This window comes from Pelecanus crispus, chromosome 11 (genome assembly GCF_030463565.1).
Source record: "Pelecanus crispus isolate bPelCri1 chromosome 11, bPelCri1.pri, whole genome shotgun sequence".
Taxonomy (NCBI): domain Eukaryota; kingdom Metazoa; phylum Chordata; class Aves; order Pelecaniformes; family Pelecanidae; genus Pelecanus; species Pelecanus crispus.
In genome coordinates this window covers 28,352,421-28,368,757 of record NC_134653.1, presented here as the reverse complement: position 1 = coordinate 28,368,757, position 16,337 = coordinate 28,352,421, and the positions used below count along the sequence as shown (strand labels likewise).

General features: G+C 42.0%; 2 protein-coding genes across 5 annotated transcripts in view; one reads left to right on the top strand and one right to left on the bottom strand.

Moving 5' to 3' along the window:
- Nucleotides 1–4,370, bottom strand: part of PI4KA (phosphatidylinositol 4-kinase alpha) — a 67,355-nt gene extending 62,985 nt beyond the window's left edge. The window contains exons 1-2 of one of the 2 annotated variants that reach the window (XM_075718997.1): nt 4,161–4,370; nt 937–1,053 (exon numbers count right to left, since the gene is read on the bottom strand). In XM_075718997.1, coding sequence (XP_075575112.1) covers nt 937–1,053; nt 4,161–4,370 — 327 coding nt within the window. The remainder of the gene's footprint in view (nt 1–936; nt 1,054–4,160) is intronic. The other variant, XM_075718998.1, reaches the window with a different exon arrangement.
- Nucleotides 4,371–4,895: 525 nt separating this feature from the next.
- Nucleotides 4,896–14,861, top strand: SNAP29 (synaptosome associated protein 29). Of its 3 annotated transcripts, XM_075718814.1 has the most exons (6): nt 4,896–5,117; nt 6,681–6,877; nt 7,633–7,718; nt 8,362–8,364; nt 8,810–8,914; nt 10,642–14,861. In XM_075718814.1, exons 1-6 carry the CDS (start codon nt 4,896–4,898, stop codon nt 10,797–10,799), a joined length of 771 nt encoding a protein of 256 aa, XP_075574929.1. In that variant the 3' UTR covers nt 10,800–14,861. The 3 variants fall into 3 exon arrangements, with proteins under 3 accessions (XP_075574929.1, XP_075574930.1, XP_075574928.1); XM_075718815.1 differs by lacking the exon at nt 8,362–8,364 and having other exon boundaries at nt 8,831–8,914; XM_075718813.1 differs by lacking the exon at nt 8,362–8,364.
- The last annotated feature ends 1,476 nt before the right edge of the window (nt 14,862–16,337 follow it).

Here is a 16,337-nt window from a genome sequence, read left to right as displayed (position 1 = left end):
AACAATTTATTAGTTTACAGCAAGGTCACAAAATAATTTTAAGGCAGCTAGAAATTCAGAGTGCCAGTCCCAATTCAGTACATGTAATCCATCCCACGGCCCTATGCAAGTCACTTAACACATCTGTGCAACACTTCAGCTTCCTAATCTGCAAACCAAAGGATAGCACTTCGAGTTGGATTAATTAACGCTAACTGCTGGCTTTGAAAACATCATAACAATGCTACCAAATATGAATACAGCTCCCTTATTTAAACTTCATACTACAAAAAACACAAAAAGAACAACATTAATAATATGCATGCAAGCTGTATCATAGTAAATAGATACTAAATAGGAGGAAATTCAGGCCTAGCAACATAAAATGACTTAAAGTGAGGTCTAATGACTTTGGACCTAGGACTCTGCATATCGTCCCTTTCCTCTGCATGAAACAATACCACGCCCAGAGTTGGAAGGGAAGAGAACCAGCTTGTCACTAACAGGCGGACAGACACAAAAGTGATGTTCGTATACAATGCAGCCTATGTGCACTGTTTGTCTTTTTATCCTGGCTAGTGCCAGGCATGAAAAGGCCTATTACAAACCTGACATTCAAGGAGTGTGGCAGAACATACCTGTCATTTAGAAGCATGCGGGGAAGAACATGCAATTACACATATGATTTGAGCAAATCTTCCCGAATAGCCTTTCCTTTCTCTCCTTAAGCTATGATGACCAAAAAACATGACAGCAGTTTGGCTGTGGCAGTGCCACGATTACTGTCTATCACACTCATACTGTCCTTGTTTCCTTGTGCTCTCCTGCCTGCATCCATCTGTTATCTCTGATCTTTTTTGGATAGTAAATACCAACTTTTCATTCACTGAACAACTACATTTGAATTAATCCAAAATCCTTCAAGTTAAATACAGTTAGCCTAAGTGGGAAAAATACCTGAAGGTCAGATTCAATTAGAAAGATTCCTAGAGCAATAACAGCATCTCTGCGACGTTCATCTAACTGGAAAATCCCATGGAAATCCACTGGACACATACAGAGCAGTTTCTGTACCTGAAAAACAGCAGAGGGAAAGAACAGTGGAACAAGTTTCAAAAGTTTCAAAACAATCCAAGGGAACACCAGTATATGTGTTAAAACTGTCTTTCAGAAATCCACCAGCAGACCTCAGGAAAGCAATGCAAATAGCTCCCAGCTTCTCTTTTATGGAGGAGAGCTAGCAGTCATGTCCATGCCCTAGAGCATGCCGAGGAACAGGCCTGGGTAGCACTAATACAATTGTAAATATTTTCACAGCAGAGAAACGAGCTGACAGGCTGTGGTTTTCAAGACTCGTTCACACCTCAGATGGCCACATTACTCTCCTTTAGTCAGCAATCTTAATGAGAGCATCTAAGGGCTAGGTAAGAGTGATGAATGACAGAAACTACAAAAAGAAAAATCTCAAGTAGATGTCAAACACTTTTACCACAACACGGGTCGATTTAAAAATTTTTTTCAACACTTGATCGAGCTGTTTGTTTGTTTTCACATCCCAAGAGAATTTCTGAAACTTTTCAGAGCATCACATTTACAGACCTCATTCCTGCATCCCTGGTACAACAAAGCCTTCCTTCCACTTATACATTAGGCATTTTGGATGTGCAAGAAATACGCAGCAGGCACATATATCATATTTCATCAATTTTGTTACAGCTGCAGCAAGCCTTCTTCATATACAGCACTGAACAATAAACTGTTACCTACCCGAGTATGACTCTTGCTCAAATCCTTTTAACATAACAGATTAAGTTTGCGGAACTATTACTTTCTCGCTACTTACCTATTACTTCACTCCATACTCAGCAAACACACAACTAAAGAATATATCAAATCTCCCAAATACTTTGTTTTCCTATGGAACTGTTAAGAAAGGGAAAATGCAACAAACGTATTGTCTTTTTATAAATCTCCTTGATGTTAATAAGTATTATCTAAAAAAGACTGTCATAATACATCCCTGTGTTTGAATGAGCTATGTTTAAATGTCAAGTTACTTCCTAAATGGTAACTCTTTAAACACCCCACCTTGAAACTTCTAAACCAAGAAACTATTTCCTTAGAGGATTAGAAGAATTTACTGGATACTCAATGGAATTTAAGATTCTGGTCCTTCAACTGCCAGAATTCATAATTACGAGATCTGTAACACAACACAAATAATCCTCTTGCTCAAGATAAAATACAGCAGAGGAAATACAAACTTTGGAAAATAACTTCTGATGCATGTGTCCCACATCAGGTTAATATTTGCAATAACATGAGTGAATAACTTTAGCTAGATATGAACTGCTAATACCATTTAAGTCTTACTGTAGTCTAAAAAAACAAAACAAAACAAATCCCTGGATATTAGTGAACCAACAGCAAGGCTTAAAAAAAAATATTCACAGTTGGCTGTCAGACCAGCGGTAGATTTGCAGAACAAGAACTAAGAAGCCTGCAACAGCTGGCCAAGAACAAGCACTATAGTTTTCATCAGCACAGAGCACAGAGCTGTGCTTTTCAACAATTTAGTCATCTTTCATTATTGCACGAGGCAATTTAGAAGTTCAACCCCTTCGTGCTCAGAGAAGCCAACTCCTGGGAAACACCAGGCTGCCCATCTCTCCCCCCCAGCAGCAGCACAACACTTGCCCAAGCCAGCTGCTCCCTGCCAGCAGTGGAGACCCACGAGGGGAGCTGCCCAGACGGAGATCCCCCCCGTCCGCTTTTGCATTCAGCGGAGCTTTATCTCAACCAGGCAGATTTTACCTTAGGCTGACTGCGTCGCTTGGATTTAACCAGATATGTGGATTAAAGCAACCAGCCTGTCCTGGTTTCGGCTGGGATAGAGTTAATTTTCTTCCTAGCAGCAGGCATAGTGCTGTCTTTTGGATTTAGTAGGAGAAGAATGTTGATAACACACTGATGTTTTTAGTTGTTGCTAAGTACTGCTTATGCTAGTCAAGGACTTTTCAGCTTCCCATGCTCTGCCAGGTGCACAAGAAACTGGGAGGGGGCACGGCCAGAATAGTTGATCCAAACTGACCAAAGGGCTATTCCATACCATATGGCGTCATGCTCAGTATAGAAACTGGGGGGGGTTGGCCGGGGAGCTGCGACCTCGCTGCTCGGGGACTGGCTGGGTATCGGTCGGTGGGTGGTGAGCAATTGCATTGTGCATCACTTGCTTTGTATATTATTATTACTATTATTTTTATATTGTTAGTATTATTATTATTTTACTTTATTTTATTTCAATTATTAAGCTGTTCTTATCTCAGCCCAGGAGTGTTTCTCACTCTTACTCCTCCGATTCTCTCCCCCATCCCACCAGGGCAGGGGGAGCGAGCGAGCGGCTGCGTGGTGCTGAGCTGCTGGCTGAGGCTAACCCACGACAGAGCCCTAAGCAGGCTGAGACCAGCCGCGCCTACAAGACCGTGTTCCACAGATTTCAGGGACGCGCGGCCGCTGTGAGGACCCACGTTCCTGGCGAGGACACGGGGGGGCTCCTCAGAGGGCGCCGGCCGCGGCTGCTGTGCCGGCGCCTCCCGCCGCGGCGGTATTTTTGGGTGAAGATGGGCCACGCCAGCGTCCCGCCGGCCCGGCAGCTCCCACGCACGCAGCTGGCGCGCCGGAGCCCGCTCCCACGGCCCCAGGGCAGCCCCCACCCGAGGAGGGCAGCGTCCTCCCGGGCGCAGGCGGACACGCCAGGCCCGGCCCCCCACGGGCACGGCCACAGCCGCTGCGGGGCCAGGTGGGCTTATGCACCCACCCGCGAGCAGGCAAGCTGGCTCTGACCCACCTCCCACGCGCGTCACAGGTCCCCACGCACGACAGGGCCACACGAGGCGGCCCGGACCCCCCCCCCCCCACCTCACAGACGGCCCTGACCCGCCACCCTCCCCACCCCCGCGGCACAAATATTCTCCACAGGGAAGCCCCACGGCCCCTGCCACGGCACCCATCATGCCGACCCTTCCACGCAGACTCCACTCGCGTGACGTGTACACACACGCGACCGCCGCTCGCATGAGGCCCCCCCACACGCGTCTACCACGCGTGACACCCCCACAGGCGCAGCCCGCCGCGCGTGACGGCCTCTCCACACCCACGCAGCCGCGCGGGACGCCCCTCACCTTCTCCAGCGGCGCCGGGCTCTGCACCGCCAGCGACCGCGCCAGCGACAGCACCGTATTGAAGTAGAAGCCCCGCGCAGTGCCCGCGCCGCTCCCCCGCCCCGCGCCCGCGGAGGGCGCCGCGGCCGCGGCCGCCGCGGTGGTCGCCGCGGCCGCCGCCGCCGCCGTCGCAGCGGCCGCCGCTGCCGCCGCCACTGCCGCGGCCGCCATGTTGCCGGGGGAGGCAGGGAGCCGCCCGCCCCCCGGCCAGCCCGCCCCGCCCCCTCTCGCGAGACCTCCGCTTCCCACGGGGTCGCGAAACGCCAAACGCACCGCAAACATGGCAGCGCCCGCAGCGGCTTCACTGCCGGCGGGTTCCCCGCCCCGCCACCCCTCCCTCCCTGCCGCGCCGCCCGCCCCTAGGCTCTGCTCTACAAATGGGCGCTCCCAGCCCAGCCACTCCCCCCCCGCCGCCGCGGTGGTCCCACCCAGCAGCCGCCTTCCCTCCGTGGCGCTCAGCCGTGCTTGTCCCGCCCTGGCGGCGGGGGGGGGCCCGTAGTGGTTCCGCCCGGCGCGCGGCGGCGGCCTGTGGGCGGAAGGAGCGGAGTGGAGCGGGCCGCGGCCTGAGGTGGAGGCTCGGCGGCGAGCAGCGGGGCAGGCCCGGCCCGGCCACTGTGAGGAGCGAGAGCTGAGGGCGCCGCCTCCCTGAGGCGCTCACCGCGGGCGCTTCCTCAGTGACCCGCTGTGGCCGGTACCATGTCGGCGCTCCCGAGGAGCTACAACCCTTTCGCCGAGGAGGAGGAGGAGGAGGAGGCGGCGGCGTGGCCGTCGAGGGGCAGCGGGGAGGCGGGCGGCGCCGAGCGGCAGCGGTACCTGCAGCAGGAGGTGCTGCGTCGCTCCGCCGCCACCGCCGACAGCACCACCCGCTCCCTCTCGCTCCTCTACGAGTCCGAGCGGATCGGCGTGGCCGCCTCCGAGGTGGGTCGCGGCCCCGCGGGGCGGGGCAGCTCGGGGGGCGGTGAGCCGAGAACGGAGCCTTTCCCCCCGCGGCGGTTGCGAGGTACCGGCCGCCGGCGCCGAGGGGCTGCCCTGCGCCTGCCGGCCCCGCCAGGCCTGTCGGCTTAAACCTCCCCAGAGGGGGCTTGCTTTCCTTCTTTTTCCCCCGAAAGTCTCCCGAAACATCTCTTTTTAGAGTTACTTAGTGCTTTAGAGGCAGCATATCCCTCTGTGTTACTGCTGACTGCTCTTCTGGGTGGAGGCAGTTTGGTTTTTTGAAGAAAAACATCCCAGTTAGACCCTCTCTCTGTACAATACTGAGACTCGGACTCGGCTGTGCGTTTTATTTGCTTTTAACAATTCTCACTAAGTCTTATTAATGGCATTTGTATATATCGTTATCTGTCTAAAAGGTTTTCAGCTCTTTTCTTGATCAAATGAAAAGCCTGCTCGGTTACTTGCTTGTGATGTGCTCACTTCATCCCAATTAATCATTTCCTTCATTCTTCTGCACTTGTTTCAGAATAGAATTTATACTCAGAGACATTGCTCATAAAGGTCTTGCCTGTTGTGTCACCTGCTAATGGGCTCTTTCCTTGAATGTTAGTAACGTGATTGCCTAAATTAACCGTAGTGTCCACAAGCTGCAGTAGGTGCTTACGCTGAAGAGGGTTCTCTGTGGCACTTCTGCAAACTTGCAGCCTCATGATTTGTTTTTCCAGAAAAGCACAGATGAGGAATCAAGAATTTAGGCTTGACACAGGGTTCATGGTAAAACTTGAATTGTATGTGTTTGCTGCTTTATTGGGGTGGTGGTGGGGGAGCATGTTCAACTAGAATTCCCCAAAGTTTAGAGAGAATATGAACAGAAGTTCTTTGTTTTGTGCTAATGTTAGCTGCAGACAACTTTCTTACCAGAATTGCTGTGGAATAGTGTTTGTGCTGCTGAATTAGAAAATAACATAACTGTATATATCAGAATATCTAAATCCTGTACTGTTAGTATTGGCTAAAAGATTATTGCTGCAGTATGGGAAAATTCTATTTGTGATTATTTCCTTTGGTTATTCTCTTTCTGAATTACCAGGAAAGCCCCATTAATGTGAAAATAGTACACCTTCTCAATGAAGGTGTCACTCGCAACTCAAAATAGTTCTGCTTACTCATTTGCCTGCCATAAACCTTTGCATTTTCACTGCATGACCCATCTGGTGCCATGCTTGTTCCATCAAGAAGAGATACAAATGTCAACCTGACAAAAGGCCAATAGAGAAAATTTATGGATGCTGTTTGTAGTAGGTGTCAGGAACTTGGCATTGCATAGTAATGAGGATTTTGTAGCTGGTTAATGCTATGGCTGGCTAGCAAATCTTGATCGAAATGCCCTGGAGGAAGAGGAGTGAGGAAGAAACTGTACACCTTTAGAAATAATCCACACAGATGAAGGAACTCTGTTATTGTTCTTTAAAATATCTGTCAAAAATGTTTGATGTTTCAGTTTATCTTGGCTTTACTAGCTTCTCTTTTTCTGTCAATATCTGTTAGGAGCTTGTACGTCAAGGAGAGGCACTGAAGCGCACAGAACAGATGGTAGATAAAATGGACCAGGACTTGAAGACTAGTCAAAGGCACATAAATAGCATTAAGAGTGTTTGGGGGGGCTTGGTAAACTACTTCAAAGGCAAACCTCCAGAGAGCAAGCCAGAGCAGAATGGAACACCTGAATATAATGCTAACAGTAGGTAAGTAAAATAAACGTTATATTTGGGACTTATCTGCCACAGCATCTATGATGTCACCAGAAAATCAGAACTTAAAAGATCTATTAATTCTGTCAAGTCAACTCCCGAGACGGTGTCTAGCTCCCTTTTTTCTTTAACTCTGAGAAAAGTATTTTTACTTTTATTTATATTTGTAGTGGTAAGAATAACTTTGTATTTGTGGGAAATTAATTCAGTTACACAAAATTACACAAGTAGTTCTTCAGAGTCTTCTGAATTATCATGCTTCAGTCTTATCAGGAAATCATGATTTGTAGCATCAACATACTTCTAGTTAAATATTATGTCTATTTCTCTGGCTTCTGTTAAAAGCTGTTAAATAAAAATTAATTGCTGTGAAATTACTGTGTTTTACAGTACTTGTCTCTCTTCAGCTGACAAGTTTATGTAAAGCCTGGTAGTGCTGCATGGATTGATTTCCTCCTTCCCTTCCCCCTCCATCCTCCACTAGAGGAAAGGAATAGGTTGCCTCCAAGATGGAAGATACAGCTTTGGTTTTGCTATCAAAGTTTCCATATGCTATTTTCAGCACTGAAGTGACCAAGTTCTGCTTTCACTGAAGACAAATGCTAATAGTTCATTTAAAGGAACATTTTGGATCAGGTCTAACAAATTTGCTCGTCTTGTATAAATATGACACCTGTTCTTGTTTAACAGATTCAGAATGAGGCCTGTGGTCCATAGGAATGTTTTCTTTTTATTTTCTTTATTACTAGATTAAAAGAAGCAATGATGTCTAGTAAAGAACAAGAGTCAAAATACCAGGAAAGTCATCCAAATTTAAGGAAGCTAGATGATTCAGGTTTGTTAATGTTATTTTACACTGAATGTCTATCATCAACGTGGGGCAAACTTGCACAGTGGTGAAGGCAGAGACCCTTCAGCCTGCCCAACTGCTGACTTGTGTTGCTGCCTAACAACAGCATCTAACATCTGGAGATTTGTATCCCAGCCTTCATGGCTTTGAGTTCTAGGGAATTATTTCCCTGGAAACTCTTCATATCCATACTGAAGACACGAAACTTTTCACTTGGATACAGATTTTATTTAGCCCTTCCTGTGAGGGATTTGTGCTATATCCACTAAAGACTTTAAACACATCCAGTGCTTATATCCTCCTGCACAGAGGAGACTATAGCCAAGAATCCACACAGTGTGCAGGCAGCCTTGTCCTGTGTTTGCCAGAATGTTAACTTCCATGTTCAGAGGTTCTCCTTTTTAACCATCATTTGCTATAGTTTTCAGATTTGTTTTCCTTGTTATGTCAAACATGGACTACAACCCTTCATACTGAAGCCATTACTTGATTCGCACAGGGAAGCGTACAGGGTCTTGTTCCCCATTCTCACAGTGCATTAACTCCTGTGATGACTTCTATGTACAAAGTAACTGTTCCTTTTTAAAGTAAGGTTCAATTATTTAGTTTAGTAAGAGTGAGAAAGTAGCAGGTTATCTTTATAGTTGTAGTCCTGTAAGTAAAGAAATGATTTTTGGTAACATGGATCTCCATTCCATTCCACATAATATTAAAAGTCTGTCCAATAGAGGGCAGAAATAACTTTCTGGTGGCTTGACCTGCGGGAATGCTAACTGCTGGTAGAAGTTACCAACCTGCTTGCTTTGTTGGTTGGGGGGGCTGGTTTTTTTTCTTTTTTGTCTCAACTACCTAGTAGAACTACAAAAGGCAGCCCAAAAGAGAATAATTGTAGCTTAACTGTTTATCTGAGGGGTGCCCTATATATAGTGGTGTTGGACTACTTTTGATACTCCTGCTCCCGTGATTATATGGCAGCTGTGGTCAGACTAATTTTTAATAGTCCTTCTAAAACTTTAAAGCCTCTTCTTGCTAGCTTTTTTTATTATATAATATTCTGTATTTTATACTCTTGACAGACAATGATTTCAGCAAAGCAGATTTAGTTTCTTCACTACAAAGGGATTCCTATCCGAAGAACCAACACTTGCGAGCTTACCACCAGAAAATTGATAACAACTTAGGTGAGTGAGAAAATTGAAGCTATTTGATGTAATACAATTTTCAATTTTTGGCTCTTAAGCCAGAGAAAATTACTAAGTGATATATTGCCAACAAACACTTTTGTTTAGTTCACATGTGAAATTTGATAATTTAAAAAAAAAAATCATATGCTTGTATTCTGCATTTCAAAGCTATCTACATGGCAGAATCCAAAGTTTGATTGAAACATACATTATTTGAATGGTAGAATGCTGTGGGTTGTCTGTTGGTCAGGTACTTGCAAATATTAATAACAAATCTGAGTTAGAAATGCATTTCAAGTGAAACCAGCTAGAAACAAACTGGCTGGGATGCCTGGAATAGTATAAATCTACTGTGGAAACTGATACACTATTGGCATCGGTACTTCAGTTCTTCTGCAATGTGCTTGTGCTTTAGAAAGAGTTAGATTTTGAACTGTCCCTGAGCAAACAGACCAGGGGAAAAAAACCCACACCAAAAGCATGAGTCCCCTTAGACCATATATTGACAACAAGGAAGACACTCCTATGAAATGTGAATATGCTACAAAATCTCTACCATTTGAATGAGGAAATGATGCTGAAGTATCCCATAACACTTGCATTCAGGATATGAAAATGTTTCTTTGAATCATCTGTAAGGTGACCGGAATATCACTGGGACAAGTAGGCTTATCCATCCATTCTGAAAAATCTTATTAAGTAGGTACTAGTAATATTAATAAGGAAATACTGCTTCAAATCAACATCCAGATTATGCCAGTATGGATACTTACTACCTCTTTTTCTAAAGGTTACCACTTAAATTGAAAGATGCATTCAACTTACCTGTCAGTTAAACTCGGATATTAAATGGTACATCAGTTTGGACCCAAAGAATTTATAACTATGCGCAGCTTTTGAAGTAAACACATTTTGCAGAAAATGGAAGAATCGAAAGGCACTAAATATTTAATTTGTCTATGTGCTGCATTTATTTTATTACTTCCCAAAAACATTCAGCTGACTTTCTCTTCCTTTGTTCTGTAGCATGTATACAAAGTGCCTCTTTGCTTACATGTGTCACTGTTTAGCTGACCTAGAAAGAAGAGATTGGAAAAAAATCAGAAGAGAATAGATCAAAGAGAAATAGTCAAGCATAAGAGTTAGTGGAAGCACATTTGTTCTGCTCCCAAGCTGTGCAAAACTTCCTAGCCTCGGAAGCATTTATACCAATCAATCATGCAATAAAATAGTTTACTTGTAGCCAAATTAGAAAATCTGGAAATAGGATTTTTCCATCTATGTTATATAACTAACTGCTTGAATCTTCAGTGTATTGACGATATCTCTGCATGAAGTTTAAAGAAAAACAATTGAGGTAGTGAGCATATTGTGTATACTGAGCTGACAAAAGATGTACCCAATTTTCTATAAAATACATTTCTAAAAAGAAGTAAAAACTGCATTACAGGGTGTGTCATTTTATAAAGCTTCAATTTGGTTTTAAGCATTTGTAGTTAACTTGTAATGGAAAAAAGAAGGAAGTGATTATTCCTGGTAGTAATGCAGTAGAAGTGTTAAAATATCAGTGCTTCTACTGTTCGAGAAGAACGCTCAGACTTGAGCAGCTGTAACTAACATTTTCTAACCCAGGGTTCTGGACAAGAGGGAATCCTGATAGTGTCTGTTTAAATGGTATACTTTATACTGCTTTCATTCCTTATGGTCCCTCTCTTCGTTGACAGATGAGATGTCTTCTGGGTTGAGTCGTCTGAAAAACCTAGCTCTTGGTCTGCAGACAGAAATAGATGAGCAAGATGATATGCTGGATCGGCTAACAAAAAAAGTAGAGACACTGGATGTCAATATTAAAAGCACTGATAAAAAAGTCCGACAACTTTAAGGGATTTTTTAGAAATTTTTTTGTCCAGCGCCAGTTCTTCTTGGATGTCTTATCTCAACTGATCTCTTGAAAAATCTTGGACAGTATCTGTTTCTCTCTTTTTCTGATGTTATTGATTTTGTTGTCATTAAAATTGCATAATCTTAAGTGCAGCATAATACCTTAAATTTCTTTTTAATGTACATAGGAAAAGTGCATGTTGAGTAAAATCTCTCAGCACTTGGTAAATGCTTTTGTACTGGCTACCCTGCTTAATTGTATAACTGTGTGTCATGTGCATGGAGGAATTTGCAATCTACAAAGCTTCAGTGCCCTTGGCCTGGGAGCTGTGATGGGAAAAGTAACTGCATTTTGCCTCTGTTTTGGGGAGGGGGCAGGGGGAACAGAATGCTTATTTGTTCATAACAAATGTTGCTAATTCTGTTTACCTACAGCTATTTTAAATTCTGAAAAAATGCTGTTTTCCAGCTGTAAAAATAATTTGAAGTGACTGTTCTCTGGCATTTCTGGGGCTTAAGGAACGAACTGTTCCGTGGAAGTTGTCAAGCGTGTTGTGCAGTAATGATAATATCCTGTGCGTGTTCCCTTTCCTAAGATGACTTTGGCCAAATGGTGGATCCACAAGCTGTGGGTTTATGTTTGGGTCATTAAATGCTATCACCTTTACAGTATTTTTGGTAAAGATCTCTAAGGGTATCATCTTATGGTCTGCCAGAAATGTTGATTGACAGTGACCCAAAAAGTTTGGGTAACAAAACTGGGACTTAAACATATGTTTAAATGTAAAGATTCTTTTGTAAAAATTGTCACCATCTGCTTTTTTATTTTCTGCTCTTTCTCAGCTTATTTGGTTAGGTCGTTATTTGAAAAATAGCTTCCATTTTAGAAATGGAGAGTTGGTCTGATATTGCACAAACAGGTCATAGGAGATTGTTCTTTAATTTAATGTTTAATTCAAACGTGATTAGGGATTGTGCAGATGCTGTTTTCCTAGGTAATGTGACTGTTTTTAAGAAACTCAGCTATGGTTCACATACTTCTGCATTGGCTTAGCAGGTGTGAAAAGTTCCTGCAAATGAAGAAAAGCTCAAAAATGGTTTTGAGTCTTCCAGATACAAGTTGGGCCTTCCAGTTTGTTTTCTTCTTTTGTAAGTATCACTGTAGAACAAAATAATTAAGATTCTGCTCCAGCCTGAACACATGACAACGAGAACTTGCTGTCTGTCTTGAAAACAAGTTATTTTGGTTTGGAGAGGCTGAGGGACCTGTATCAGTATTGCAACACTTGCTATCACAAATAGTGAGTGGCTAAGAAGAGAGAGAGTTACTTTCTTGAGCTGGTGCCACATTATCTTATGAATTAAAGGAAGACCTTGGTATTTAGGGCTGTCAAGCTTGTATCCTTCATGAACATCATTCACACCCTCCCTTTTCTTTTTTTTTAAGGTATTTGTTACATTGAGCTCACTTGCTACAAAGTGCACCCAATTGTTAAGGAGATAAAAGAAAACTTGAGCCTGTCTTGTCTTACTGTGTCTCCTGGAAGTTCACTTGTAGAAAAATAAATTACTAAAAAAGCTACACTTCTTGGACATAGTATTAGAGGAAAAAATACTATTCTTGGGATTACTAGCAAAGTAGAGTTGTGAATTAGATTTAAGGTGAGCCTCTGTTTCCCCTTATGTTACTGATGTCACTGATTTCAGTCCCTAAAAAACATGTGTTTTGCAGGGACATAAAACTTCAAGAGCTATTGAGTACCTTTAATTGCTTTTTAATTTTCACTTTGTGTCATGTATGCTCATTTGGAACCATAAAAAACCTTATTAATATCAGCATATCATCTAACTTTTTTGATGTATACCATGATTAATTCTCTCTTACTCTGTTAGAATATTTATGAAAGATATGATTTGATGTCTCAAGATGGTTGATATATTTATTTAGTAAATGATACAATCATTAGTTTTCAAAATTAAGTACCTCAGTGAAGGAAGATTGAAATTTTGATTATACCTGTTTTTATTTCTTATTTTACTCTCTCCTTTTAATAAAAAGGGTGAAAAGACTTGTATTTTTTCTTATCCCAATGCTGGTTAACAGAAACACTTGCATCTTAGAAAGGATGTATAAATTCTCTCCAGAACAGAGAATACCAAAAAATTGCACAGTAATTAGTAACACTCCTTCTAGTCCAAAACCTCTCTTCACCTGTATGTAACTATTTCACATCTAAACTTTTTCGAAAGTAAGACTTTGGTAACTAGGATGTACACTGAGACTTTTTCCACTAAGTTACAGTTAATGGAGGAAAAATGTAGCTGGAGGATCTTGTGTTATATGTAATAACAAATGTGGAGCTTGAATCCAAGCAAAAGTTTTTGTTGATTTAGGAATGAAGTGTGTTCCCTTTCTGATGTAACCTATTCCATTTTTTTAGTCTAAATTATTTCACAAAACAAACTCAAGTTTTTGGTCAACTGTTTAGTTGTATTAGCCTTATGAAACGTTTACTGCAGCCTGGGTATCTTTGATGCCTTTAAAAACACAGGCAGGGAAGGGGAAGAAAAAAAAATTCCTATTTCTGCTTTGAGAGCCTTGTGATCCAAGCAGACTAGAAAACCAGGATCTCAGCCATGTGGAGGTTATACAGAGGTCTACCTTCTCATCTTTTCTAACAATCCTATTCACTGTCTCAGTAATGTATGTCTTTGCTTAGGCTTTCCTGCTCTATTTATTATTTGTTTTGTTTTTTTAATGGCCTTGTTTTAAAGGGTTATTTCCCACATTGGATTTCTTTTGTGGGGAAAAAAAGATTGTGCATGGATATAAATGAATTTCTGCTACAAACTGAATTCCCTTTCTCAGCTTTCATACAGATGCTTTATGCTGATAAAGAACTTAAGTCTAACTGACATGAGGAGACAACACTATTTCGTAATAGTGATGAACTCTTTTTGCTTGTTAGAATAACTTTCCATTCTTCAGAAAGGGGAAATGTAAAGGAAAAAAACCACATGATTTTTACCTTCCCAGAAATGTCATTTTGCATGTGTTATGAAGGACTTATTTCAGTAGCTTTTCTTACTATTCCCTGGGAGAGTTTTATTTCTTCTTGGATACTATTGAAAAACATACCTTGTGTAGGATATAGGACTTTCAGAAGAAATTTCATTTACACTTAAGTGCTAACTTGGTAAGTTAAATGATTTTGCCTAAATACCCATGCTGTCACAGAAATTGTTGTCCTTGCAGCGAAATAGCTCTGGTTAATTTTACTGTTATTGGCTTGAGGAGAAGTTTAATAGTAAGGTCAGAAGAAGATAGCAAAAAAAAAAAAATTTAAGTCGTCTTTTATAAAAGGCAATTTTCTTGCACCTCAAAGTTTGCTAATAAATTTTGAAGAGGTTTTCAATACTGGGAAGTAGCATACCCTTCATAACATAGATAGAAGACGACCTACTCTAAAAACAGCAAGGAAAAAAAGGTTGGAATAACTAGTATCTGACTACTAGATTCCTAGGTGTATTCAATTTTTAAATTTCCTGAGCATTGAATTAAATATTGTAACAAATGATGTGTAACTGAATTGTTGTCTGTACTATGAAGATTTGCTCTGCTGCACTCTGTTGGCCAACTGAAATCGTTGGGACACTGTATGGTGTCAGGTTTTTTTAATGTGTGAAATTTATCAGAAATATTTTGCTGCATAATAGTTTTTGTGAAGTGATGTCATTTGTTAAATGGAGAAATAGAAAATACTTTCCCACCACTCTGCCTTCTGAACAAACAGATTTTTGTAGGCATTTTTACAAGCATAACATCATATGGAGGATATGTGTTAATTTTGACTTTGAAATATATGGGGCTTAATTTTCAAAATCAAAGGTAGTGATTATTTGTGTCTGTGGCTTTTTTAAATTGTACTTTTATTCTATGCCACCCACTTTTTATACAAGTCAAACCAGAAATATCTCTTTCTTTTATTTAAATGCTAAACTGGACTGTAGTTGAACAATTTAAGAGATTGAATGAAATGAGTGTTGAATGGTAAGACGGTCAATAAAGGTGCTTATTGTAATGGAGAGTGTTTGCATTTATTTCCTCAAATTCTTCGATTACAACTTCATTGACACTTCTTTCCTGTAATAAGATCTGTTAAAATGCTGGACCTGCTCTGTTAAGTTTGTGCCAGAATGGAAATAATTTTGCAGCTGGTGGGTTTTGTTTTCTGAGAATAAAAAGAGGGTACTGCATTTCTACTTGATTTGAGTAGATTCTTTTAGATCCTGAAAGAGGAATGCAAACAGGCATTTATTTTTGCAAAACTTTTAACTTGTGATGGTAAAATAATTTAAGATGTTGCTTGAAAAGTGACCTTGCCATAGTGCTTAGTATTATCAGGAATGTCATAAACTGGATGTATGCATGAACAAGGCAGGCAGAACAGGAGTCAGGCAAAAAAAAATACATACCATCTTGAAAACTTAAAACCAACATGTATGTGATATTCTTGTGTGGTCCCAAATTTGGTGATGGCAGAAAACTTCAGAATGTCCTGACCTTCAGTTAGATTCTTATCTGTGTATGAAGGGAGGAAACTGGCTTCTGAATTTTTTTTTGTAGTGGAGTTCAATTTTGTTTGATACCATAAAGCAGCAGTGCGATTATGAAAAGCTCTGAAAGGGAAAATCAATATGCTAGAGAGATTGACAGGTTTTTTTAAATTTGGATAACTTTGTTTTGCTGCCTTTGTGCTAAGATTTCTTCAACAAATGGGAATTGAAAGTTCTTCCATCTCTGCACTTTGTTGTGTGTAAAAAAAGCACAGTGGAAGATGGTAGAGCATGGAGCAGTGCAGTGGATTCTGGATCTCTGCTAGGAATATTACTAGCTTGCTCTGTTTGTATGGAGAATCAGTTTCTGAGTCTTGGAGAGTATTTCACAAAAATCTGTTTGTTTATGGCTGGTCAGGCATTTCAATCTCTTTTGTGTTTTCTCAAGGACTTCCTTGCTTACAACACAGTCCCTGCCTTTCTGGGAAATGAGAGAGGGAAGGGGAGGTAAAAATGCTCATGCAAGTGAATAAAACCAGGCAGAGCAGGTGCTCTTGGAATGAAGGACCCCCATGTTCCTGCCTGCCTCTTTCCCTTTTCGCTGCTTGTGAAAAGAGGTTTGGTTTTAGGAGGGAGTAGTACAATTTTCACTTCATTTTGGTAGGTGGTTGGTTGGTTTGCTTCCAAATAAATATATTACATATTCTTGAAATGGGAAAATATGAAGAACAACTGCAATGGGGCCAGAACTGAAGGTTTGGTAAGGCTCACTTGAAGGAAAGCAGGGAGGTGCCCCCAGAATAAACAGGCTGCCAAATCAGGAAGATCCCTGAATGCCAGGCAGGGTTTTCTAAATACAGTGACTTTGGAGCCCTGCCTCAGCTATAAAAAGTCTAGATGGATTGTGACTTTGCCATTGGTGAGACAGAACCTTCTAGAAAATGGGCTTCCAGCTCTAGCTGTGGATATTTTGGGGAAAACA